We start from the raw sequence: 27418 nt of genomic DNA, 5'->3' as shown, positions 1-27418 counted from the left end.
AGGGGAGTTGGCGTCAACCCTTCTCGTTCGGAGGGCTCGATGGGCCCTCTCCATGTGCCACCTGTCTTCAGGGAGATCTGGCAAGAGAGGTCTGAATAGCGCCATGAGAATCACTGGTAGCATGCCCTCCTTTTCGCCCTCCGGCAGGCCACGTATACGGAGATTATTTCTCCTAGACCTGTTGGACATATCTTCGATAGCCAGCTCCGTTTCAGTCACTCGGGCCGCCAGGCCATTAAGATGGGCTACCGCCGCATTATGGGCCTTGGTTGTGGCCTCCATCCGTTCCTCGAGTCGGGCGGTGCGTGTGCCCAGGGCCGCGATCTCGCCACGGAGCACCTCTGTGGCGTTCACAATTTCGCCAGCCAGGTAAGACTGGACTCCATCGAGGCGCTCCAGGATTTGTGATGTTTCGCTCCTTTTCCTGCTATCTCCCAGCGCCTCGTGTGGTGAGGATGGTCGGGGCGAAGGGCTCCGTCCGGCGCCATCTTGGGGATCCTGAGGCCCGGTCTTATGAGCCGTCATCAGGTCCAGAACTGTCGTTCCTCCCTTGGTCCCCCTCCTGGGTTGTTTTTTAGAGTTCTCCTTGTCCATGCTTGGCAAAAGGTGTCGATTTGGGTCTAGATTAGTGCTAAAGTAAGCTGTAAATTGTGCGTTGGGGCAGGAGCTCTACACAGCCACGTCCAGCTCGATCCCTGGTCAGGCCACGCCCCCCTACCTGCCCTTTTCTGTAGCACCTCTGTCAAGGTCAATTTTCCCAATACGCAAACTAAGAGGCTCAATAGATACACAAAGCCAGACATATTACTGGTTCTTGAAATGGCTGGACTTAACGTGTGAAAGTATAGACATGAGAACAGAATGGTCAGAGGAGCCAAGGGCAGGACAGGAGACGGAAGAAAAAAACGAAGAACAAAGCCAAGGGTCAAGAATGCCAGAAGGATGGATAACCAGGAAACAAGCCGAAGTCAGATACCAGAAAAGACAAACCAACGAAACGCACTCTGAGGCTACAAAAGTCAATGACAGGGCAACGGAAGTGATGAAAGAGGGAGGTTTAAATAGGGCTAAGTGAAAGCTGATAGGCTTTGGAACCTAATAGGGCAGTAATTAAATAGATATAAATAGAGTGCTATTTCAATTGTAAAAAATTGTATTTCCCCTTCAAGAAGCCAGAGAAAAGTAAGACGCACGCCCCCTAGCTTGCAAAAGCATGCGTGCTTGCGCGTGATGTCGGCCGGACGCCTGCACACCACGGCAGTGGAGGGTTAGGACAGATGGCAGGGCCGGAGCTGCGCGGGTCGAGAGAAGGTATGACAGCCTCCTAGCCATACAATATGAAAATGCATTTTTGTTATCTATTTGTTATCATACCTCTGGTCGTCCCGCTTGACACCCGCTTGTTAGTGATGAACATTTTGCACCTGAAATAATATTGTATGCAGCAAACTATTTTCTTATATGTGTGATATTAGATTGATATCACTACGGATTTGTACAAATGACTCGGACCAGATAAAATCTACGCCAAGTCATGTAGATGTATAATACACTGATCAGCCACAACATTAATACCACTAACACGTGAAGTGAGTAATGTAAGAACTATAGAATATAGTCTGGAGAGAAAACCAGGATAGTGAGAAGCAGGCCATGGTCAAGGGTAGGAGAAGGTATGATACACAAGAACACAAAGCCAAGGTCAGGGATGGATTCCAGTAATGATAGTAGTCCAAATTACGGAGACAAGTCAAAACCTACAGAAAAAAATCTGAATACTATGTACATATATATATTTATATTGTATGGCTAGGAGACCCTTGAGAAAAGGGCTATTCCTTTAGGTAAAATATGTTCTTTACTAACAAGCGGATATCAAGACAGCATTAGCAAGGGTGTTCTAGAAACAACTGGAGCTAAGCCCAGGGCAATACTCACTATACACGAACAATAGGCAATACTCACCCTACACTAACACCAAGGTGGGGTCATCTTTTCTATGTCATCCGGTTGAACTATATACAGTGTGCAGATGATGCTCTCTCCATTATCTAAATAGCTGGAAACAAGCACATGCTGCACAGCCAGGAATTCAGTGCAATCATGCCATGCTATATAGGTAATAGAGAGGTGTGTGGCAAAATTATGTTCACTCTCCAAACAGTCACCTGGGGAGACATCAACTCTTTCTCCTTTTGTAGTCTTGAAGAGTCTTACCCTAGAGGGTAGTGTATGTATCTGTTTGTATGTATGTCTTTCTGTAAGTGTATGTATGTATGTGTCTGTATGTATGTATCTTTGTATGTCAGTTTGTGTCTGTATGTGTATGTCTGTCTGTGTGTATGTATGTGTATATATTTCAGTATGTATGTCTGTGTGTGTATGTATCTGTATATATGTCTGTGTTTCTGTGTATGTATGTATGTATCTGTATATATGTCTGTGTGTATGTATGTATGTATGTATGTGCCTGTATGTGTGTGTTTGTATGTGTGTCAGTATGTATATGTCTGTCTGTCTATGTATGTCAGTATGTCTGTCTGTCAGTGTCTATGTATGTCAGTATGTATGTCCTTATGCATGTGTGTGTGTCTGTATGTTAGTGTGTCTGCATATGTCTATGTGTCTGTTTCAGTATGTATAGGAATTAGTTCAAATTTGTTTCAAACTATAGTCCAGCCCCCAGCAGAGTCTGAGGGACAGTGAACTGTCCCCCTGTTTAAAAAGTTTGAGGACCCCTGTGTATAGTAACACAATGTTGCATAAACTTCAGATAGATGGTGATCATAACATGTTTTAATATTGTTGGAAAAAAAAAATTTTTTTAGCAGTATATCTGCTCAAGGCTCCTGACGTTAACAAGACACTATGGAACTAGCCATCTTGCTGGTGGACTGCCTATGAACACAATTCTTTTCTTGTTTTGAGCATTGTCCTTCTCTGTTTTCATCCATGGCTACATGTGGCGAGCATATTTTCAAAATAAAGTTATTTTAAAAAGTAGATTTCATTCAGGATCACTGTCATTGAATAAAATATATTAAAAGGCCAACATTGCCAAAAAGGAGAGCCATGTTTTTCTGGATTTAGTGAAGGTAATCTTGAAAAGATTTTTTTGTATCCAAATCAACAAGTTCTGTGCACCCTTTCTAAGTGAAGAATTGCTTCAACATGTTCCCCATCTCAACATAGCAATCAACCAGAAAACAGTATTGTAATTCTGAACCAGCAAACGTTTTACTTAATAAGTCACAGGTCCTCAAACTCTGGCCCCCCAGATGTTGCTGAACTACAACTCCCATGATTCTCTGGTTATCTAAGTAATTCAAAGAATCATGGGAGTTGTAGTTCAGCAACATCTGGGGGTGCCGGAGTTTGAGGACCCCTGTAATAAGTGATTCACTGTACCCCTTTTGACCTCTCTAAACAAGGCACTATACTGATATTTGGTTGGACTGTATATGTTGAAAGAAGTCAGTAAAAAGTCAAAAGACTATCCTACCAGTAAGCCAATGTTCTCGGCCATCTTTTTGACCACACAATGACTACATGCAAAATTCTGTTGCATGACAATAGCTATCCGAAGACTATACTCTGGAATTAGGCTTTTACTCATGGAGTTAATAATTTATCAGACAATAGAGGCAGATCTCGTAGAAATCCTTTCAAATTGGAGGTTTCGATATGATGGTGGTATTTTGTCCATGTGAGTTTATTTGTATATCATATCATGTTTACCATCTATATTGCTAATATATTTTATAGTTATTAATTAAGAAATTATGACGGCTTAATTAAGCAATTTAAAAATGTTTTATAATAATTTAATTATTAATTTAATCATTGTTAATGTAGTATTACACATTGTATATTTATCCTTATTCATTTTGTGTTGTATTTGCAATTTAACACTAAAACATTTACATTTAAAAACAAATTGAAGGCTTTTGTTTTCTTTTTGAATCTTTTGGGGGCAGTTGTATAAAAGAGAATTTGATTGACTTGAGTCTTCTTTCAATATATAACAAAAAGCAAGAAAGTATGCAGACAGTTTCAGTGTGTAAATGAAGCTTACTGCAACATCTGGAAAAATATATACAGCGCTATTGTGTCTAAACCTGTAGAACCTGGCTATCAAAATAATATGGTCAAAAAAAACAAAACAAAGTATATACAAGTGATCCTGCAGTCCTATGCCAGCCCAGGATAGTAGAGATAAGGAGATAGTTAAACTAATATTCACACTCTCCCCTAATAATACGCTTTATTGTGATCTGCTCTAGGGATAAGAGTATTGAGTAGCTGAATCTCCATCATCAAAACATCCTAGGGAATATCCTTGTAAGACTAGGAGCATACTTCAAAACAGAGAGAGATAGGAACTGAAATAGAAGTATAAAGTCAGTCAAAATCAGACTGATATTTTAATTTTAAGAAAGCCTCTCTCCCTGTAAAGCTAACTAGACAGGCATAGGAAAGAAAAAAGAGAAAAAAAAGAGAAAAATTAAATTAAATTAAATAGTGATCATGGTGCTCCAACACCAGCGCCCAGTGCAGAAAAAACGCCCAACGTACGTTTCGGTGCTAAGGAGATGCACCTTGCACCTTATATGTGTGTGTGTGTGTGTGTGTGTGTATATGTGTATATGTAAGTGGTATAACCTGGCTTAATTAAATTAATTTTCAGACAACTTGTATTTCCTGATCATTGGATCCCTGATCTAAACGTTGGCTGTGAAGCTTTTATTTATTTAATTATTTTGTTTTGGGGAGGAAGCAAAAAGCAATAGAATTATATCTAGCCCTGATTTTCAAATGTTTTTCTGCCATCCTGTTTGTCTTGTTTAATGTTATCTTTGCAAGCCCATATGTTTATATTAGCTGTATAAAAAAAGTATTTTAAAGAAAAACTATAGTGTTAGGAATACAAAAGTATTCCTAAGACTATAGTGTCCCTTACCCTCGAATGTCCTTACCCGCACCCCCCTAGTGAATAAAGGGTTAAAAATCTTTAAACACTCACCTAGTGCGCAAACATTAGAACTTCCCCATAGGAAAGCATTGAATTCAAGCAAAGCATGAGGATGTCCACCATTGTTGCCCAGAGCTGAACTCTGTGAAAATTCAGGGAGCGCCTCTAGTGGCTGTCTGGAATACAGCAACTAGTGGTTGTCTTAACCCTGCAATTGCAGTTTTCTCTAAAACTGTTTTACATTGCAGCCTTAAGGGGACAGGGACACTGCATCCTGACCACTTCAATGAGATTAAGTGTTCTGGGAGCCTATAGTGTCCCTTTAAATACAGATTTTATATATTTTTCACCAATACGATTAGATAGCAGATTCCACATGGTGCATTAAACATTCTTTGGGTTGTGAGAGTTATAATTCATTCCTAAATGTATTGTTCTTGTAATCTATAGATAATCGTGTTCTAAAGGGTTTTTGATTACGTGATGATGTAGTTGTTACAGTTACAGGTAACACAATGTATGCTTTGGTTAAAGCAGTGAGGTAAATCGTAGATAGGAGTCAAGGGCACATGTAAATGCATTCCATTATTTCAAGGTTGCTACCCGAAGGCAGAAATTGTAGTTGATAAAACCATATATAAATAAAAGGGAGGCCAGTCGCATGGCTGTTCGCCTAAGTGCTTACATATGAAGTACATGTCGTTTGTGAAGGTGTAGGAGTACAGAGGAACACTCAAAGTTTGCATGTGAGTAAGATGGATTTAAAACAGCCAAAAAAGAAATTGTCTATATTGTGGTCCTGACCGGGTGCAGAATAGCAGATGGGGCTTTATCCTAAAATTATGGAATTATAGTCTTTTATAGGGAGGCATATATCAGTGAGTGTTTTTCCTAATTATTACCGATATCTTTTTTTCAAACCACATATATAATGCAGTTACTGTAGTTAGAGCACTTTACTGCCCCTCCTTGTCAGTGTTTTTCCTAATTATTACCAATATCTTTTTCTTTTTTCTTTTTTAACAATATTACCGTACATACTTTCCCCTATGCTTTTTCTCTTGCATTGAGCGATCTCATTGGGACATTCTTGAAAGGATATGTAGATTATGTTTATGTAAGTAGAGTGCTTTATTGATTGGAGCACAAATTGTTGTACCACTTTATATTTTGCATACAATTTTGCATAGTAGTTTGTTTTGGCACAGTGCACTTTATTTAGGATTTTGAGTGTACATCACATGTTGCGTAGCACTGTTTCAGAATAAGTACACTATCTTATTTTTTTTTTATTTTTTTTTAATTTTTTTTAAATTCTTTATTTTATTTGTGCATAGTGGTAACAACCGTTTGCACTGCCACAACAGCTGGTGCAGACAAATACGTAAACATCTTAAAACAGTGGTATGGCATCAAAAACAGTGCACATTTTTTGATTTTTAAGAGTCAAGATATACGGATTACAAGCACGATTTTTTAGTTTGCGCATGCGTAGTTACTTAGATCATTCTTTAAACTGTTTAACTAACGAGATATACATTTATATTTTTGCTAGAACATGCATCACTAACTGGCTTTGATACATCTATGGCGACACATCCATTCTGTACGACCTGCTGATAGTGCTAGTGATACTTAAGGGCTATTGGTCTGAGTAGAGTAATAAAGCATAACAAACAATAGGATGAGATGTATACTGTACAATCAGAATTACATAGTAGGCAAAATGAATGTGTACTCTTTGTACTGCGTATTAGCATTGATAGAATCAAGCAGGTTTAAATAGAAGAAAATAAAAGAAAAGCAAGTGCTGGAAGATTAACGTAAAACCCAAGTGAGTTTGCATGAGTAGGCAGGTGCGGTGCACCTCGTTCAGCCTGCAGTCGGTACCTGGATAGTGGTAGCTTATAACGTGTATTGTGAGGACAGTCCCAATCTATGCTTTTAATCGTAGAGGATTTGCGCACTTGGCAAACTAAGCTAAAATAAACAGAAAAACGCTGAACAAGAAAACAGTATCAAGAGGACAGCTTAAAAAAAAACAAGGGAAAGATCTGTAGGTGAATAAGTCCCCACTTGTAGCTGGTGGGTCTTCCCTGGTAGGTGAGTGTGTCGTCAGCCCACTCCCAATGCCGGAAAGCACAAGTCCAGTGCGATTAAGGTCCCACCGTCCATGCCTGTCAGAGTGTCGTGCGGGGGTTCAGTCCCAGCAGCAACGGCTTGGTAAGAGCGATCATAGGCTGGCCTTCCCGGCTGGCCTTGTCGGATCCTTTTCGCTGCCTGTGTAAGCCCGTGTGGGTAAGGACGTTGGTTCTTCAGGGTCCTCTTGTGGATCTGTGGCTGTATACTGGACCGGGGTGTCGGTAGCTTCGGTCGGGTGACTGCCGCCTCTCTGAATGGTCGCGTGCGTTTCATGAGTGAGTGGTGGCGGCGTCTCTGGCGCCGTTTATAGGGCCGCCTCTTCAGGCGTCGCGGCAATGTAGCGACTGGTACCTGGATGGATCTTGGTGGGCGGGTAAGCCGTGAGGGTAGTGAGGCTTCCTTTTGGTCCCTGGTCGGCCTCCTGATGCTGTGAGCTCGGGTACCTGTTTTGCAAGTGTCCATTTTGTGAGTGGGGGTCTTCCCCTTCTTCTCCTTGCTCACATGAGTCGGGCTCCGAAGTGCTCCGCCAGGCGAGGCATCCTCTTGCGGAGACCACAGAAGAGCTACCATTTTTTTCCAGACTGCCCGGAACATGCGTTCGTATCGGAGCTCAGTCTCCCTCCTGATCGAGTGCGTGGCAGTGGAGCGCGGGTCGACCGCCATTTTGCAGGCCTCCCTCACGGTTGCTGGGCTTTGTGGTTCTGTCGCTTGAGCCTTGTGTGGCCGGTTGTTCTTGCGAGGCTGGACCGGGATATCCCCCGCCGGTCCAAGGGGGGGGGGAACGGTGGCTCAGAGACTTGTCCTCCGATGTCGGCAGCAGGGTAGCAGCTGCCTCTCCTGCTCCCATTAGGTCAGTAGGCCTCACCGGGGTGTACGGTGTAGATCGGGTTGATTGTCGCTTGAGTTGCATCTTTTTGTTTGTCCCGACTTCCCCCAGCACCCGGTGGCCCTTATCTGGCTTTTAGGCGCCGTTGCAGCAGGGTTTTACCGATTATTCAGTCGCTGTGTGCAGGAGCTGGTGAAGGTTGCTGCCGCTCAGCTCAGCGGTTCGGCCCCGCCCCCACTATCTTATTTTTATGCATATGGTTTTATCGTTTTCAATATTTGCACTTGTAATATTTATGATTATTGTTAGTCTTAAAAACACAGCACACTTTATTGTTTGTTTAATGTCTATATGTGTGTTTTGAGTTGTTTTAAATTGTAAACTTTTCATTTGTAGTATAACATATTTTAATTAATTTTAGCGCCATACTTTTACTTGTTTTTTTTGTACTTATTATAGATATCCCTAACTACATAGTGTTATTCCCCTGGTGTTTTTTTTGTTTCTTGGTATATAGAGGTCAAAGGGGTATTCTATATTTTATCTTTTATATAAATCCATAGATTGATAGATCGTTTGCAGCCAGTCCCACGGTTGCTCTATTGATGCCTCCATGGTGATATTCGTATGGTTCACGGTATTGTTTGGTTTCTCCTATAACGTTTGCCACTAATGCCTCGTTTCCACTGAGCGGATCGGTTCGGTTCAGTTCGGTACGGTTCGCTATTTTGGGTGTTTCCATTATGAAAGTGGTCCATATAAGCAAACCGTACCGATCCATTCAGGGTCCTGCTTCAGATGTAGGGCCATAGAAAATGGAACGGTTCGGTTAGGGCGGAACTACTACACAATCCATTGATTGGTGGACAGGAAGAGCATTTTTTCTAAACCCTGCATGGCCCTGAAGGTCTGACTTGCAGTGGAAACGCTCACCAGAATGGGCTGGTCCATTCTAAACCTTCCAAACTGTACCAACCCGAACCGATCCGCTCAGTGGAAACGAGGCATTAGAAAACCACCCAAACAGCGGCACAGTAAACTATTTGTTGCAGACTGCACCTCTAACATGAATCTGCAATACATACAGATGTATCACACATTTACATCACACACATACATTTGCATTAACACACACACACTACCATTTATACATTCTGCATATAAATTGTAAGGTTGTGTGGTAAGTTTTTGACTGGGCTACAATGACTTGGCAGCGACTCGAGAAGAAAAAAGTCTAAAGATAAGAAAATATGTTAAATGTATGATAGAAGTGTTTTGAATTCTGCTGGTACTTAATCTTAGGCCCTTAAGATATGGGAGTTCTGCTAATTTCTACAGCAATAAAAGTTGCACAGTTTGTAAATAGAGCAAGGTGTATGTTTTTGTGTTTTGAATTCGGCTGGTACTTAATCTTAGGCCCTTAAGATATGGGAGTTCTGCTAATTTCTACTGCAATAAAAGTTGCACAGTTTGTAAATAGAGCAAGGTGTATGTTTTTGTGTTTTGAATTCGGCTGGTACTTAATCTTAGGCCCTTAAGATATGGGAGTTCTGCTAATTTCTACTGCAATAAAAGTTGCACAGTTTGTAAATAGAGCAAGGTGTATGTTTTTAAACCATCATTCCGGGACATACAATTCTTTTGGGACACTCCAAGAAGAATAAGCACTACAGTTTTTCGTAATGTTTATCTTGATTGGAAGTCACTCTGTTTTAAGTCCTTACATTTCCAAACATTTTCAGACGGCTGAAGTGCTAAGGTTCAGGTTTTGGTTTTTGGAAGACTAATGGATATAGGAAATAGCAGTAGTTTGTCTTCTGAAATTAACAATTCCAAATTCTTCAATCCTTTATTGCAATAAATACAGAAATATAATCTTAGTAGCTCCCGCTTAAAGCTTTATAATATCCTTGACAAAAAAAAATAGGCAAATGCTGGAATCTGTAGTGATTGATCAAAATAATGAATCTCTCAATTCATTGGTTGGTATAGACAATATATTCTAGAATCTGCAGATCTGTATTCAAACATTATAACAATCACATTTATCAAAAATGAAAAATTTCATTTGAAATCCTGCCGAATTATCAGTATAGCCAAATATAAAATTCAAGTAACAATATTTGGTTGAAAGGATGACCCATTTGTATGTTTTCTGGGTCTGAATACTTGCGTCTCGAAGTCACATGGTCTAAAGTGTAATAGCTCAACAGCTATAAAGGTCTGAAATTATGTCATTCTATGTACTGAATGCATTACAATGGCATGTCTACCTAACTTGTGCTTACTATAGTATTCAAGTAGCAGTGGTTGTAGGTGGAACTAAAATAGCAACTTTAACCCTTTATGGACCAATATCATTTTCTGTGGTCATCACCGTATATTCCCATTAGACCTTATCCCAACAAGGTATACTTATTTACCATCACTGAATCAGTATGACATCCAACTATGGAATGGAATCTTTAAAGGAACACTGTAGTCACCTAAACAACTTTAGCTTAATGAAGCAGTTTTAGTGTATACATCATGCCGCTCAGGTTTTACTGCTCAATTCACTGCCATTTAGGAGTTAAATCACTTTATTTCTGTTTATGCAGCCCTTGCCACACCTCCCCTGGCTGTCACTGACACAGCCTGCATGAAAAAAAAACTTTTCACTTTCAATCAGATATAATTTACCTTGAACAATTTTATCTCTTGCTCTGTAAATTGAACTTTAATCACATACAGGACCCTCTTGCAGGATCTAGCAAGCTATTAACATAGCAGGGGATAAGAAAATCTGAATTAAACAGAACTTGCAATAAAGAAATTATAAACTTTAGATGACTCTTTACAGGAAGTGTTTATGGAAGGCTGTGCAAGTCACATGCACGGAGGTGTGACTAGGGTTCATAAACAAAGTGATTTAACTCCTAAATGGGAGAGAATTGAGCAGTGAGGCTGCAGGGGTATGTTCTATACACCAAAACTGCTTCATTAAGCTAAAGTTGTTTTGGTGACTAGTGTCCCTTTAACCCCTTAAGGACACATGACGTGTGTGACACGTCATGATTCCCTTTTATTCCAGAAGTTTGGTCCTTAAGGGGTTAAAGACCAGAATTGTCATGATGGCGTAGTCCTTCATTGGGACTTAAGAAGTGCATGCAAACACGTTTTGGTGAAGAAGGTTCCTAAGGTTATGTCCTTGCTTAGTCATCCAATCCATCCTGTAAATTTAAACTGTCTGGATATTATTAAATAGCCTAGTTCAGTTTGATATACAAGAGCTCTAAAAAGGAAAAAACAATGGGATGCAGCTGCAAACACAGACACAGGAACTTCACGGCATCCAATAAATAGAAGTGTCTCTTTCTGGAATGGACAGATTTGATATCCAGAGGAAATCAGCACACTAGCCAGTAACGGAGAAACTAAACCAATATTTGTTTTTCTTGCTGTTATATCCTGCATCATGTAAAAACGAAACTTCCTGGAATAAGAAAACCAAGAACAGAAACGAAGAAAATGGGAAAAAGATACTTCTTCATCATTTTTCTGTTTTAGTAGATTTTATAGAATTACAAAAAATAATATGTGTCTATTTAGATACGATGATTTTGTACACAAACACATTTATTTACAAAACAAAAAGAAAAGAAAAGGGGTTAAAGAGTGGCTGGTGATTGTAAAAAGGGTTCTGTTGCCAAGTTTATTCTGTGCTGAGGAAAGATTAGAAATGACAGTTATTATCACAAAAGAGACCATTAACTGATGCAGTGCAGAGCTCTCTCTGTCCTGAGCCAGACCAATTCATGGATTGTTCCCCCTGGTATTTAACTATGCTATTTAAAGGGACACTATAGTCACAAGAACAACTACAGCTTATTGTATTTGTTCTGGTGAGTAGAATCATTACCTTCAGGCTTTTTGAAAGTAAACACTATCTTTTCAGAGAAAATGCAGTGTTTAGATCACAACACTGGGGGGACCTCCTCTGGCCAATCCTTGGATGGTTACTAGAGGTGCTTCCTGGGGTAGTCCTGCACAGTGTGCAACATCGCCCCAGGAAGAAACACAGGCCCATAGAGCAATATGGGAAAAATTGAGGTGCAAATAATTCCAAATGTTCTTTCACACTGTGCAGCACTGCCATTCAGTGTCTCCACCCTCTGCATGCAGTCACTGGATTTTCATCATAGAGATGCATTTATTAAATGCATCGCTATGAGGAGATGCTGATTGGCCAGGCCTCAACTTATGTCACTCCCCCTTGCTGGAGGAGGATGGAGGAAAAAGAGGGTTGACTGAGGGGAAGGCATGGAGGGGGAGGCTGTACTGCCATCTGCTGTCTGGTGTCAGCATGCTGTGCGTGCTGGCATCATTTGCCAGTTTTTCACAAAATGAATGTTAGCCAGCTGGCTAATGATGCCCTAATGATGGTGACGGAGATAGAGTCACACCTCCGGCAGCAAAGGGATTAATCTCTGTGTGTGTAGCGTTATATAGCAAAAAGCCACTTCAGCAATTCAAAGTGCTTGGAGTAAAAATTTAAACTGAGCATGGTTTACAGAGATCAGATAAACAGGACGTGAGGTCTTGTCACAAAATAAGGTTTAAAGCAAAGGAGACCTCAATAGATAAGTAATATTTGGAGTTTAAATGATAATAAATAAATTCATGTCTCCTTTACTTGATTCTCATCAAGTGTCGGGACCTGTTGATCTGTGTCCGGTTTATTGTATGAAATTGATCATTTAGCTGTCAGTCTAGAATGTCCCCTTCCTGTCAGCACAAAGGACAAATGTTTTATTAAATTGAAAGATTACCAATTAGGAGTGTCCTCACATACAGCCATAAAGCCAGCAATAATGCATATTATATAGAAACACATGCCCAGGGATCAATATGGGAAAAGTTGTTGTTTCTTTCTAAAAAGCACGATTGTACTGCTACAAGATAATGCTGTCTGTAGATAGATGTATCTAAGTCTTGATGTCAACAACACTTGGCGACCAAGTGATAATATCAAGCTTCAGTTCAAAGGTCACAGCCAATTGATAAATGTATTTATAAATATATACAATATAGTCAATATTAGATTAAAAATATTTGTTACTCAATACAAAACTATTGTATTCTGTTTAGTAATCTGCTTCATTGGTTTATGTATATATATTAAGGACTACATTTTTGTACAAGTGACTAATGGCTGAAATGATAGCTCACAACATAATAATAACAACAAAAATGTCATTGCTACAAACATAGCCCATAAAAAGTATCCAGTGGGATTAAACCTTTTATTTGTCATGAATATTTATGACGCACTTAAACTTACACCTTCACTGAGAATTTTTAAGTAGATATAATTTGTAATTTTTAATCTCAATGTTTGTTATAAAATGTATTTTCTAAATGTGCTTTTTTTTTTCATTTTGTTTTTTTTTTCATGTCAATTTTATATAGCACAAGACTCATCAACAGGAAAATATATTATCACCTCTCCATTATTAGGTGCAGCACAGGCTAAGATGCGAAGATCGCTACTCAGTAAGTATGACTGCACCTTTGATTACATGTGATAAAAATATTTTAAAAGATAATGTATGCTTTTAACAAAATTCCTCTGTAATATATTTATTATTATTTTTCATTTTTTTTGTTTTGGTAATAATTCTTTAGAAATGTGGAGTAAGTTTTTCCACGTTGGAAAAGCTGCTGTTCCAAGCAGCGGGACATTTCAGCCAAATGTCCACATTACAAAGTTATTAATAAAACACACAGCTGGGCCGGACACACCTTTCCTTTCCCCAGCATGTGATGTTGAGTAATGACCTTTCTTACAAATGATTATTCCTAACAATCTGTACTCCTCACTTTTAGCCTGCACAGCACCACACGTTAGAGTCAGAATAATAATTGTATTAGTTCAGAGTGATTCAAAGTGTTTTGTTATTTATGCACATAGGTGTATGGGCATACCTCCCAAGTTGTCCTTTTTGGAACCCAAGCTATCTATACCTCCTTTCTGACCTGATGTCCCTGTTCTAGGCAGTTCGAGGTAATTGGATTTGCTTTTGGATTGTTTGTTAGTTATATCACAGTAATTTGTCATTTATGCCCCGTTTCCACTGAGCGGTACGGTTCGGGTCGGTATGGGCTGGTACTCTATTTTGAGTGTTTCCATTATGAAAGTGGCCCATACAACTGAACCAAGCTGCACCATTCCTAGGCCCCCTTCAGATGTAGGTCCATAGGAAATAGTATGGTACGGTTAGGGTGGAGCTACTGGCGTCACACTATACAATCCATTGATTGGCGGACAGGAAAACGTCAATGCTCACGACAAATGACACGCTAGGCATTTGGTCTAAACCCTGCATGCCCCCTGGCGGTCTGACTTGCAGTAGAAACGCTCACCTGAATAGGCTGGACCATTCTAACCCTTCCGTACCGACCCGAACCATAGCGCTTAGTGGAAACGAGGCATAAGCTGTCCATAGCAGATCTGAAGCTGCATGCCTGGATGTATCTTTAGTGTGTACCCATCAACACATTTGCATCTCAATAGTGATTTGTAGCAGTTTTGCAAGACCATTTAAACCTATAATTGAACTACATGCCTTTGCCTGGCTTCGCCTTTCCATATGCTATTGTTTTAGCTCTGTGGCCCATCTTGTTATAGTCTAACATGCTTTCCTGGAATTCTTATTTTTTATGTGTTCTACCACTATCTACTGTGTAGAATCATCACTGATATTCTTATCTGTCCACCTAGTCTTTCATATTCCTTATTTATTCTGATACCAAGTCAACTACACGATATCTTGTCTGTGGTGTTACTTGAGGATTCATATGGACCATCAACAGCAACTGGAATATTACAGATCTAGGGTCTGTCATCCTGTAAAGTTCAAGCTTTTGTTCTGTTGTTTTTCTTCTATCTTTTGGCTAATTTTCCTTCTCATTGTTTGGAAGTCGAATGTATGCACACATCTGTGTTTCTACCAGCAGTGGAATTACGGTGGACATGTGTCTTCATGGGTCCCGTCGATCTCTGTGTTGCCTTAACAGCTCGGCTGGGGCCCCTTTCTTATTTGCAGCCAGCACTGGGAGGAAGTAAGGGACAATCACTTCCTCCCAGGTACAGATGCAAAGCGGCACGGGAGGGAGAAGAGAAGGCAGACTTTGAGAGGAGGGGGCGCAAACAGTGAAAACCAGACTCTGCTTCCCAAAAGCCTCAGCCAGCAGAAGCCACCCCGTGCACCCAAAAGCTAGGAAACAGGTGGATGGCTAAAGATTTGTAAATGTTGACCAGCATGTGTGTCTGCATGTTTTTCATTGTGTGTTTCTGTGTGCATGTATATCTACATGTCTCATTGTGTCTTTCTGTGTATCTGCATGCGTGTGTGTGTGCATTTGTCTGCATGTGTGTCATTGTGTATTTCTATGTATCTCCATGTGTGCCATTGTGTGTTTCAGAATGTGTGTGTTAGTGTCTGTATCTGTGTATCTGCATGTGTGACTGTGTGTGAATGTGTATCAGTTTGTGTGTGTGGCAGTGTATTTGTTTATATGCATTCTTTTCAGAATTCAAAAAATGTTTGCACCGGGGCCCTCTCTATACTATTTCCCCCACTGGATTCAACCACTTGAGATGGGATCTTGGTGAAAAACTCTTTACCGTACAAATTATTCATGGTATCCCATCTACTACCAGATTATTGTTCTGTCTGTAAGTCAACTCAATGCCTCTACCCCAGTTAGTGTCTGTATCTGTGTATCTGCATGTGTGACTGTGTGTGAATGTGTATCAGTTTGTGTGTGTGGCAGTGTATTTGTATATATGCATTCATTTCAGAATTCAAGCGCCAACACTACACACACACACAACCCATTACATACAAAAGCACAAACAATGCTCAGTGGTAAATACAACCCTGCAAGGAAGAAGGGGCCCAAATTTTTTTTGCACCAGGGCCCTCTCTATGTTTTTTCTGCCACTGGATTCAACCACTTGAGATTGGATCTTGCTGAAAAACTCTTTACCGCACAAATTATCCATGGTATCCCATCTACTACCAGATTATTGTTCTGTCTGTAAGTCAACTCAATGCCTCTACCCCAAAAATATAATATATAATTAGGATTCATAGCGCATGACTTACATAAAAACAAAGGCCCCTCTCAGAGTTTGGGTTCCTTACGCATGACAAATCTTCAAGTAAAACATTGGATGCTTTCCGAGAGGACTGACTCACGGAAAGATATCTAGTAAATATTTTCCGTTTTTAATTCTTTCCATTACACTAATGCTTTATTCCAAAATAGCAAAAAAATAAGTGGTGAAGACAACAGAAAAAGAACATAAAGCTACATTTATTTTGCATCATTGAAATCACTTTCTTCACAGCTAATCACTTAGTATTAGTTTTCAGTTCACTTATTACAATTTTGAACTAGTGACTTTAATATTGATTGACAACTGGAAGCCAATGACCCTGAATAACTGTTGTCAGTAATGTGAGTAACACAGGACACTGGAACAGAACACAATGGTAAAATTACTCATCTGCCTTGAAGACGTGCATCAGCTCCAGTTTACTTTGGAAAACTAGGGAGTTTTACAAAAACTTAGTCCAGGAAAAGGTAATTCCTTGTTGATCTCCAAACCAATATTGAGAGTTGGGTGATATACATTCACCAAAAGGTGAAAAAAAACTTTATTTTTTTATGTTTTTTTTTTATTTTTTTATTAACACTATCTGCTAATGGACTTTAAGAATGTAATAAGAAGTTTTAAAAATTGTGAAAATCTCAGTTTATAGAACAATTCAGTTCATAGTCCAAAGGTTTTATTTGTTTAGGAATTCCATAGTTATTTTGAGAGAAACTGGGATGAACCTATGTTCTAAATGCAAAGCCGGGTTCAATCCTCTGGAGAATAGGAAGGGAAATTAATTGTCTGAGCTTAGGAAACATCTCTCTGCTATTCTGGGGTCATATTGTGTTGGATGCGTTCCCATTTATTTTATTTTTAAAAGACTGGACATATCTGAGAATATTCAATAAACCAGGAATTGGAAGTTTAGGCCACAGTGGAAAAATTTTCATCCTTGCTATTTTTCAAGTATTTTGGCCCAAAGTATAAAAAAAAAAATTTACCGCTTATGAAAAGATGCATGTATTTAATTATGCATTTTTTATTGGAGTTATATCTAAAAACCCGCTTAGACAATACTGACAAGTGTTTGCAAGGCAGGTGCTTTGGGCAACTGCTGCCTCTTGAGATCAGCTGCATTGAGCTAATGAAACCAGGAAGTAACATCCCCTGTTGTCTGCTTGAAAGCCAAGGGAATGTAGCCAGGTTATTTTATATAAGTGTAAATTTCGATAGAAATCTGCATTTTTTGCAAAATGAAAAATAGAGGACAATCTTTTCACACATAAAGCTTTTTAGCAAGGTAAAGGGGTTTATGGGTCTGGAGTGACCCTTTAAGCTTTTCAGGAAAAATCTTCTCCCTGAGAATCCAACCGCTCCTGACAAAATTAATATGGGTTTAAGGAAAAACATTAGACACTGTGGATAGGAACACTATATTTAAATCCAAGGCTAGTATTAGGATGAATGAGGATGTTTCTGAGGTGTGAAAATTCAGAATTGCACAAGACTGTGCTGCCCACTTGCACCCTTTTTCATTTTTTAAAACTTTGGAGCCTTTCTTGGAAGAGGTAAGGAATACTGCCAACATCTCTGGATTCTCGTACAAGGGTGTGCAGCATAAATTGTCAGCCTATGTAGATGATATGCTGGTTTACATTATACATTTTAGGTTCTCCCTACCTAATTTATACCAAGAATTTAGGTTATAGTTCTCTCTTCCAATCCGAAACTAAATTCAGATAAGTCATAGACTCTAAATACATCTATACATGTAATCCCGCGAACGTCCCTGAACATAGATTAGCTTAATAGCGCATGGAATCCCGTGAATCTATGTTCGGGAAAAATTCCCCGAACATAGATTAGCGAACTAGAGACTACTGCTTATTTTTTGGATAGGGCTTATATTACAAGAATATCCTTATTTTCAGGGAAAAAAGGTATATACTCATTCGTCTAGCTGGAATATAAGCATGTCCCAAAGTAGTGGGACAACTTGAAGAGTCTCCAGGATCTGAGCTGCTCCCTGATGGCGCTACTTTAAGGTTGGTCTAGTTTTCTTTTATGCAGCTTCAATATTTTGTGGACTTGGATCCCATTTCTTCCAATCTATGCCTTTTGACATCATTTGAGGAAGCATGTGATGCTGGGGATCATATTCCTCATGGTGTCTCCACTACGTACTAGATGTTACAGTTGTCCCCAAATACTTGGCCGTGTGAAATTAAAAGGCAGGATGAGTTAGGGAAACATATTGAAGATGTTTATTCTCTCATACTAGTGTCCCATCTGCTCCCATTATCAGGTGACAAACTTTAAGTTACTCACTCATTGGAATAGAATGCATAACATTTTACACAGGATTTCACAAGATATTTCTGTCTTGAGTATTGCTTGTACTGGGATAGTGTGAGATTAAATCTGCATATTTGGTGGTCTTGTCCAAGAATTGCCCCTTTTGAGGTTAGATTAGGAGATGTGCCTCCATTTAAACCTGAGGTGTTCTTGCTACACAGAATGTCTCTTCTACTTTTGAAATATAAAATATCTACTAAATGTGGTAAAGGCTTTAACCCCGGTTTTGTGTAAATCAGAGGGGGTGCCTTTTCTTCAGCAGTGGATGGATAGAGTTAATATATAAGATCAATAGAAGCTATGAGGGCCTTATTATAAAATAAGGGGGCGGGGGGGCATAGCAAGCCAGGATGGGGGTACCCTTGGTACAAATAATCAGATAGATAATGAGAAGTGGCATAGGCCTCACAGGTCAGGGGGGGGGGGGGGGGGGGCTTTGGCTTGTCCAGGTTTTATGGGTACCTTCCATGTCCTTTAGTAGTCCAGCCATTTCCTCTCCCTTCCATTTCTGTTCTGTGTGTGTGTGTTTGTGGGGGGGAAGTCTTATTGTTTTTTTTTTACCTCTTTTCCTTTCTTTGATGTTCTGTATATTGCTTGGCTTTTAGGTAATGTTTTTCTTTGAGCATCCTCTTTCAAGGTATTGTTCTCAATGGCTATTTTTAGAATTGTCTACTGCCCCGTGTGTTAACTGTGGGGTATAGCTTGTATCATGTGATTGCTCTGTTGGCATAGAAATGTTCATTACATTCTCTTTGTGTGTTCGTTACATGCAACAACTCTTGTATGTCAAAAAGAATTCACAGAGAGGCAGCAACAATTTGCACAACATCATTCATGAAAGCTCACTTTACTTCTTATTTATGTCCAACTTAACTTGTTTATTACTATTTATTTGTTCGATTTGCCTTGTTCGGCACAGTAGAACATATTTTCTATAAAGTAGGGTAATAGCCTATGACATAAAGAATACGAGGCTCCCTTGTTATTTTCTTTGAAATACATTCTAACAAATAGATGCTACACCTACATCTTGACATTTTCAGACATTTTTGTTTAACTAACAATACTTTGTGTACAAAAAAAAAAAAGAAATGAAGAATCGCTGGAAGGTACACATGAAAGTACCTAAATACTAGCGTGCATTGTTTCTCTGAACATAAAATGTGCTGTTTCTGCAAAATATAACTTATACGTCAATAGGCAGAATGTTATCTCCCTAGAGAATTTAATTGATGGTCCACATAGCTTTTATTTAACAATCCAAGAAAAGTTGCAATTTATATGCTAAAATCCAAAATGATCTTTAATTGGAACAGGCAGTTGCTTGTTAAAGTGGAGCCACCGTTCCCCAGGATTTTTAATATTATGTTTACATATGCCCTATTTCCTGGCCTACCACAGCAGCATCAATAATGGGTTAAAGGAACACTCCAGGCACAATAGCAATTTAATTGGTGCTGGTTCACGTTAAGGGGGTTAAACCGTTTTTTAACTACTCTACTTTTCTCTACTTTTGCAAATAATTATCTCCTGAAGGTGCACAACTCTAAGGATGTCTTAGCACTAGCATTCTGTCCTGTAGCTGAGTGGTACCCAAGTTCACTGATTGCCCCACTCCAGGTGAGTCCCGTGAGAGTCCCATTCCACAGAGATCCCCCTGGGATGTGAATGGCATACTGGAAGAACTTCCAACTGGGTTCCAGGTCCAGAGAGAGAATGATGGACTGCAGTAGCATCCAGAGTTAGCACAGCTGCATAAGAGGTGAGCATGACTGAACGGTTAGTGATGTGTCTCCAGAATTTCACGTGGAAGGCTGTTTCACATCTCCATTCAACATTTGCCGCATTTCCAGAGAGAAGGCCATCTTGAATCAGCATTGTTTACTCAGCGCCCCGAGCAGGGGTGCTTAGATGTCAGCCAGTAAAGTTTCCCAAGTGGGGACCGTGATGACCCACACTGGCCCAGAAGGGAGGGATAACGGGACATGCTCTGAATGCCTCAATATTAGCTGTCTTTCAGCAGGGAGTAAGGCCTTTTTTTTCTGCCCACAGAGTCAGCCACTGGCTAGGCCGCAGAAGTGTGAGTCACAAATACCCAAGAAAATGGCGCAATCCAGGATAAGTATTCTCACACAAGGGTATCAGTCACTTTGGTAGTGGATCTGCTCCCATCTGGGGTCTATGACTGTGGTAGTTTTGGGCTATAATTTGTTAGATTAGCACTAGAGTGGAAGAGCTACAAGGCAATGCATCCTTCCATCTCCACAGTCAGTCCCCACCCCCCAAATCTCCTATATTTAGCAAACAACTGGTGCCTCCATCTTGGAGATCTTCAAATCATTGTTATAAGCTCTGTCCTTTGCACTTACCTGTCAGCATAGAGAAAGCACACAGAGAAGAGGAGAAATGGAACAATGTTTCTGTTCCTCCTCCTCATTTCCAATATGTGCGCGCAGAGCCGTGCGCGCAGAGCCGTGCGCGCATTCAATCAGTCCATAGGAAAGCATTTCTAAATGCTTTCCTATAGACGTCAGCGTCTTCTCACTGTGATTTTCAAAGTGAGAAGCGCGTAAGCGCCTCTAGCGTCTGTCAATGAGACAGCCACTAGAGGCTGGATTAACCCTATTGTAAACATAGTGATTACAGCTGCAGGGTTAACCCTAGATGGACCTGGCACCCAGACTACTTCATTGAGCTGAAGTGGTCTAGGTGCCTATAGTGGTCCTTTAAGGAATATTCTGCTGTAGAAAGATTTTCATATCTACATTTTGTCTAGGTAGGCAATAAAAAATATAGAATATCATGGCATTCCACAGTTTACTGGTCCAGGTGCTTTCGAAGACTTGCCAACTGCGAGAGGTCGGGTCATGTTACAAAATTGGTAACACTTCTGAAAAGCTGTTTGCAAATATACCTGTTTATAAATCCAGCAAAAAAAAAGTTGCAGAACGAAACTGAGTCTTATAACAGGTAGTTTCAGATTAACAGGCAACGGCAGACAAACAACTCCCAGTCGGCCACTCTGAAAAGGATGTTCTGCACAGAAACCATTTCTGTATAAGACACAGCTTTTATTTATAATTCCACTTTTACAAAAAAGCTAATCGAAATGGAAAAAGTAGCATCAGTGGGCAACTGGAAAATGTGTTGCATATTTAGTGATTGTAATGACATTTGCTCATAAAATTAACAGCTATAGTTGCCCACCATGGTCTAAAATTATATAATAATACTATGAACATAAGTGATATTGGGTGCAGGATAAGTAAGACAAACATTTACACATTTGTTCTAAAATGTGTTATAGAACATTGAGATTAAAATTGATCAGTTTGTTTTGCACCTTCCTACACATTTTGTTATACCAACACTTCTATAAAAGAAAAAAAAAAAGATAGCTAATTTTATTTTTATTTAATTTATATAAAATTAAGTTAAGCACTAATATGGGAGCTTCCGGGAACAGGCCAGGAGGTGAAATATATATACTAAATGGAGTATGTCTGTTGCCAGGAAAAGAACAAGGGAAAATAGGGATAATTATCTTGAATGAGTTAAAGTCAGCAAACATTATGACAAACGGGAGGTTAAGCCTGTAGAATGCTATATACAGGAAAAGGGATTAGCATAGGGAAAAGTAGGTGTCAATGTATCCAGAACAGTTATATATTAAGAGACATTATCTTAAAAATGCATTGATCGGAGCTCCTCTCCAAACGTGATAATACAGGCAGCTATAGCCTTATTAAAGCCAAGAACTAATCTCTCCAAGCGGCTAATATACCCCGGGATCAAGCTGCAACACCCTGTGGGGTTCCGAGACTCGACAATCTCCTTGGCGGCAAACCCTGAAACATGCGGCCTAGAGGGAGCCGGACGGGAGAAGCGGCCGATCTCCCAGGCCGGTGCTACTCGACAGCCACCAATGCTGTAATGGTGCCCCGTTACCCCCCCCCCCCCCTGGACCGGCGGGGGTGATCCCGGTCCACATCTGGGAGGCTTCTCAGGGGATGAAACTGCTGTAACCGCAGAGGAAGCATGCGACACATCAGATATGGCGGACGCCACGTGGCGCCCTGACTCTGTCGGAAAACGGACTGACCTGCTGTCCAGACTCAACGAAATTTTTGATAACTTCTGGCGGAAACTAGAGGACAGGAGGCACCAGACCGATCCAGCACAGCCGCAGGTACACTCACCTCAACAGCAGATTGTGCCTCTACGGCGACCACCCAAGGCCCCGGCGGGGACGAGGGCCCCAACATGGCGGCGAGGCAGACGGCTTCCATCCCTCCGACAGCGTAAGACACGCAAGCGGAAACCACCCCAAGCCAAAGTCAGGACACATACAGTGCCCGAGAAGCGCCAGAGGTGGCTTAAAGCAGGAAGACATGGTGTACCGGTAAAGTACCTGAGCGCCCCGAGCCAGCCCGCCTTGATGCCCGACGAGACCTTGCTGGGAATGGGGGCTATGTGGAACACCTCAGCATTCTGGGACTATGCTCTGCCCCAGGTAGGAGTGGGCTGAGAGGGGATCACAGGCCGGCCACCAAAAGCAAGACACCACTCACCTTTACTCCCCTCACGGTGCCTTTCTGGGTGTACTACTTCTCCACGCTCCCCACTCCCTAGATGTCTAAAGTGTCATTCCTGTGGACCTGGACTCACACACCTTGTTGCCTCGCACCTGGGGGCCTCCTACTGGACTCACACTGCCTAGTTGGGCACGGTTATGACACTTCAGTTAACACCCTGTACCTTACCATATTAACTCAGACACACACAGTGCCTCTCCACAGCCAAATGTTTTTATTTCAAGCCATACTGTGTACGTTGTTACTTCATCATAGTTACTCACACCGTGTCAGGCTAGGCAGCATGTATCCAGCAACGTTTATGCATGCTACTGGTTTGGCACATCTCGAGCTAACCTGTCTACACTCTCATAAGCTTGTGTCACTACTGTTCATTCTTCCTAAATATTAATCCATCGTATAAACTGTGTCTGAAGCCTTGACTAGCTAAACAATTACTGCTAAATGTTGAACAAATATGTTTTTTCCTGTTTTTCATATTACAAAATGTGCAAGTTTTTCCTGATGTTAATCTTTGTTAAAATGTATCCTTAAAAATGTGCCTGTTCAACGAATGCCACAACATGTAATACGAATTACTGCTATCTTACCCTGATGTCGCTGTTGTGGCGCACCAAGGCTACTTGTTGATTTTGTGCACAACAAAAATAAAGAATTTAAAAAAAAAAAAATGCATTGATCAACAAAGACGGGCTACTAGAATGGTGAAGGGTCTATATAATAATGCATAATATTATATCACCATCAGAGACTGACTACTTTAAATATACAAAATATGGTCTAGAGAATGATAGTGATTAGATGATAAATACAAATGGATCAAGGCGTTTACTTAATTACATGAGGGTAATCATTTTATGTAGAAAGGAGGTAGGTAGAAAAGGAAGAATGAATAGTAGTTAATGCTTAGTGATATATATATGATTTTTTTTTTTTTTATTCTTGGCAAAATTAGAGGGACACTGTAGGCGCCCAGACCACTTCAACTTCAACAAGGTTTGTATTCCTTACACCAACCATGTCAAACTCAAAGGCTAGCACGGGCCACATAAAAAAGGTTTAAGTTTATGTTTATGTTTATGAGCCGCAAAAAAAAAACACCTTAAATTTTCATAGAAACGTAGGTTTGTTTTAAAAAGTACTGTAACCAAAAATAAAAACAGCTTCCCCCTATACTAAACCCCAGTCCCCCCTCTGTACTAAATACCAGTCCCCCACTCTGTACTAATTCACAGCCCTCCCTCTGTACTAATTCAAAGTCCCCACTCTGTACTAAATCCCAGCACCCCCTCTATACTAAATCCCAGCACCCCCCTCTAGTAAACCCCAGCCCTTGTTTAAAAAAAACCCACAATATTAGCCAACAAGCAGACTCCACTCACATTGCCAATGCCAGTATGCGACTCCGGAGTCCAGCCTCTGGTATACCAAACGGATACTCCTGCTACTCCTTGAAAACCTGTGAAGGTGGAGCATGTTAAAGTCACGTCAGAATGTGGCGTGGCGTGCCCCGCTAGGTTCTCCACTGTCCAGCCGCGGCCATCGCAACACTGACCAACACACACTGACAGACACACACACATTCTCTGACAGACACAAACACACACAGACAGTCACACACACACTGACAGACACACAGACACACTGACAGACAGTCACACACACACACACAGTGACAGGAACACACATACGCACACTTTAACATTCTTGCACACACTCACATCATTGTATTAATTGCTCCCTACCTTTGGGAGCTGGTGTGGGACCTGTCCTTGATCTTCTCTTGGGAGCTAAGTCTTCTTGCTCCTCACTGCTCCCGCGTGCGCAGTTTAGTGATGCCGGGTGCCAGAATATGACGTCATATTCCGGCGCCCGGCTTCCCTTCAGACTCGCTGCCGTCAGAGACCTTTCCCCCGGCCGGGTAAATGAGCAGAGTAGGCACCTGCAATGTGGGGAGAGCAGGTGCCTACTCTGCTTTAGTAAGCATGTCAAGCTCGCGGGCCGCAAAAACATTCATAGTGGGCAGCATGCGTTCATTTTGCCTACTCTGGTCTGGAATGCGAAATTCACTTTGAATTCTCACTTTAGTAAGTAACCCTGTTGGTTTCTAGTGCTGAAGCACGCCTCCTTTGTTTTTACAACTCACTCCATCTAATTTGATTGTTGGCTGACCTCGATAACACACAAGATGCACAGCACGGAAATCTAATTAAAATGTTGATAGTGCTATAAGGAAGTAAAGCCCGTGATTTTAAATAGTCTCTATAGTTACGCAAATAAAATAGAAAATAGATCTAGATACTCGTACCCCAAAGTTATACGAAGAGAGGTGTCTTGTAGGATAAACCTCTATCACTTCTCTGTATGGAGCGAGTATATATTTAGCAACCCATTCACAGTATACGTAGATTATCTAAAATATAACCTTTAATAAATCATTAAAATTAGTATTGAGAAATGTAGCTCTAGTAGAAAAAATATATATATGCACAACAAAAACGAAAAAGGCTAAAAACAAGGCTGTAACGGCTAGCCTTTATTACTGTAAGGGCTAAATAGCCTCAGTCTGTTTGCAGCGGTGGTGGTAGAGGAAAACAATATATAATAGTAATAGTATAGAGGTAGTTAAATTGTCAAAGTTTTTAACCCCTTCCTCCTACCAAAAAATCTCGCCACCCTTGGGGTAAACAAACCCAAGTAAATCCAGATTTGTCCCCCCTCTTGTTTGCTGCAAAAATAGTCACAGCAGCTGGAACACTTAAATAGTGATCAGCGTAACACACAGGGCTGAATGGTGACCAGAAGTAAAACCCTGGTCTCAACCTTCAAATTACTACTCTCTAGCAGAGAGAGTGGTTAGGCTAAGTGTCCCTGCCGCCGGATACACAGAAACAACTAACTGTTTCAATTTCAGTTATTTTAAGGGTTCTCAGGAGGGTAAAGGAAACATTCTATCGGTCCCTAATTCCAAGCTCCATAAAGATTACAATAATAGGTAAACAGGTGTCCCTGCGCTAGAGAATTAACTGGAAAATATTTATAAGAAAACTTCTATCTGTCCCTTGTTTTCAAGCTCCATCTTTAGCTAGTGTTTAGTCTAAAATAAACAGGCGTCCCGACGCGCGTTTCGCCAATACTTGGCTCGTCCAGGGGAACCGGGTTACTGCCTGAAGGTAGTTTAAATATCCCTCCCTGTACTTCCATTGGTCATTTGTTGGCCAATGCTGTGAGGGGAGGGGCTGGTAGTAAGTGAGTGTAGATTTAACCCTTTAGGGGCCGGGTCCAAGTTCGGCACTTCAACCGACAACATTAGGATTACTGTCCCTGTACAGGTAAATACTGATAATATTGTCTATAGGCAATGATAACTATAGTGTCCAAAGGACACCACGCATCCTTCATATGGTTAGTTTCGCCAACAAGATATTTTCAAACATTAGCTCTGTATACATTCCGTTTTAATATATACACACATGGCCAGACATTCAAAGTATGCTGTACCTAGTATATCAAACAGGCCAATGTAGGAGGGCTGGCAATCAGTTAGAGCTGAATTAGAACCAAGTTTACTAAGTGTATCCAGGGTGTGATGGTTCTTCGAACAACCATTCACCCTGGAAATACACACATTCTCATAGGGATCCAGTGAGGCACTCTGGATATAAGTATGTTCTTAGATAGTGTCAAGGTTCATTAATTAGTAGAATGCAGTGTTAATGGAGGCATAAACGTAGGGAAAAGTTAGGACGAATGGAGTCCCGTTTGGAATGCTGCAAGCCAGTTCCGAAGTCATATTTCCAACTTCCACTCGCTGAAATTATGCACATTTTCCAATAGGGATAAATCCCTCTCTATAGATGCCATAGTAGATGTAGATGAACAAACTAGTAATGCTGTGGGAAAATGTACACTTTACATTTTCAACATCTACTAGTTGCTATATTCAAAAAATAATAATAACAACAGGAAGACACAGACCCCTCTGTAAATTCCTCGAGATTCTTAGGAATGAATAAACGGGGTAAAATTGAATTAACTTTGGGGTACGAGTATCTAGATCTATTTTCTATTTTATTTACGTTTCATAGGGGTTACCCCCCAATTATCACTAGCAACCTGACACTGTCTCTCTACCTGAGTCTCTTTTCTATTACAGTTTTCTTTGGGTTTTAATACCATTATTTGAAGATAGGGAGACAATCGACATAATAGCAAGATTTCATTTTCCTTTCAATCTGAAATGGAAGTTTAGCTTGGACTCTATAACAAACCAAGTTCGATATGACTGACTTTTTAGGACAAGTTGTACATCCAGATTTAAGGTCTGAAGATGTAGCTAATGTATTTTCTAATAATCCACTGGGAAACAGTAGCTTTGA

General features: G+C 40.5%; 1 protein-coding gene across 1 annotated transcript in view; it reads left to right on the top strand.

The window, feature by feature from the left end:
* Nucleotides 1–13391: 13391 nt before the first annotated feature.
* LOC134574523 (uncharacterized) overlaps nucleotides 13392–27418 on the top strand; it is an 83859-nt gene continuing 69832 nt past the window's right edge. Inside the window, exon 1 of the mRNA XM_063433633.1 lies at nucleotides 13392–13475. Coding sequence (XP_063289703.1) covers nucleotides 13457–13475 — 19 coding nt within the window. The 5' untranslated portion in view covers nucleotides 13392–13456. The remainder of the gene's footprint in view (nucleotides 13476–27418) is intronic.

This window comes from Pelobates fuscus, chromosome 10 (assembly GCF_036172605.1).
Source record: "Pelobates fuscus isolate aPelFus1 chromosome 10, aPelFus1.pri, whole genome shotgun sequence".
In the NCBI taxonomy this organism is placed as follows: domain Eukaryota; kingdom Metazoa; phylum Chordata; class Amphibia; order Anura; family Pelobatidae; genus Pelobates; species Pelobates fuscus.
The sequence above is the reverse complement of the archived record's forward strand: the minus strand, read 5'-3'. Positions and strand labels throughout refer to the sequence as shown.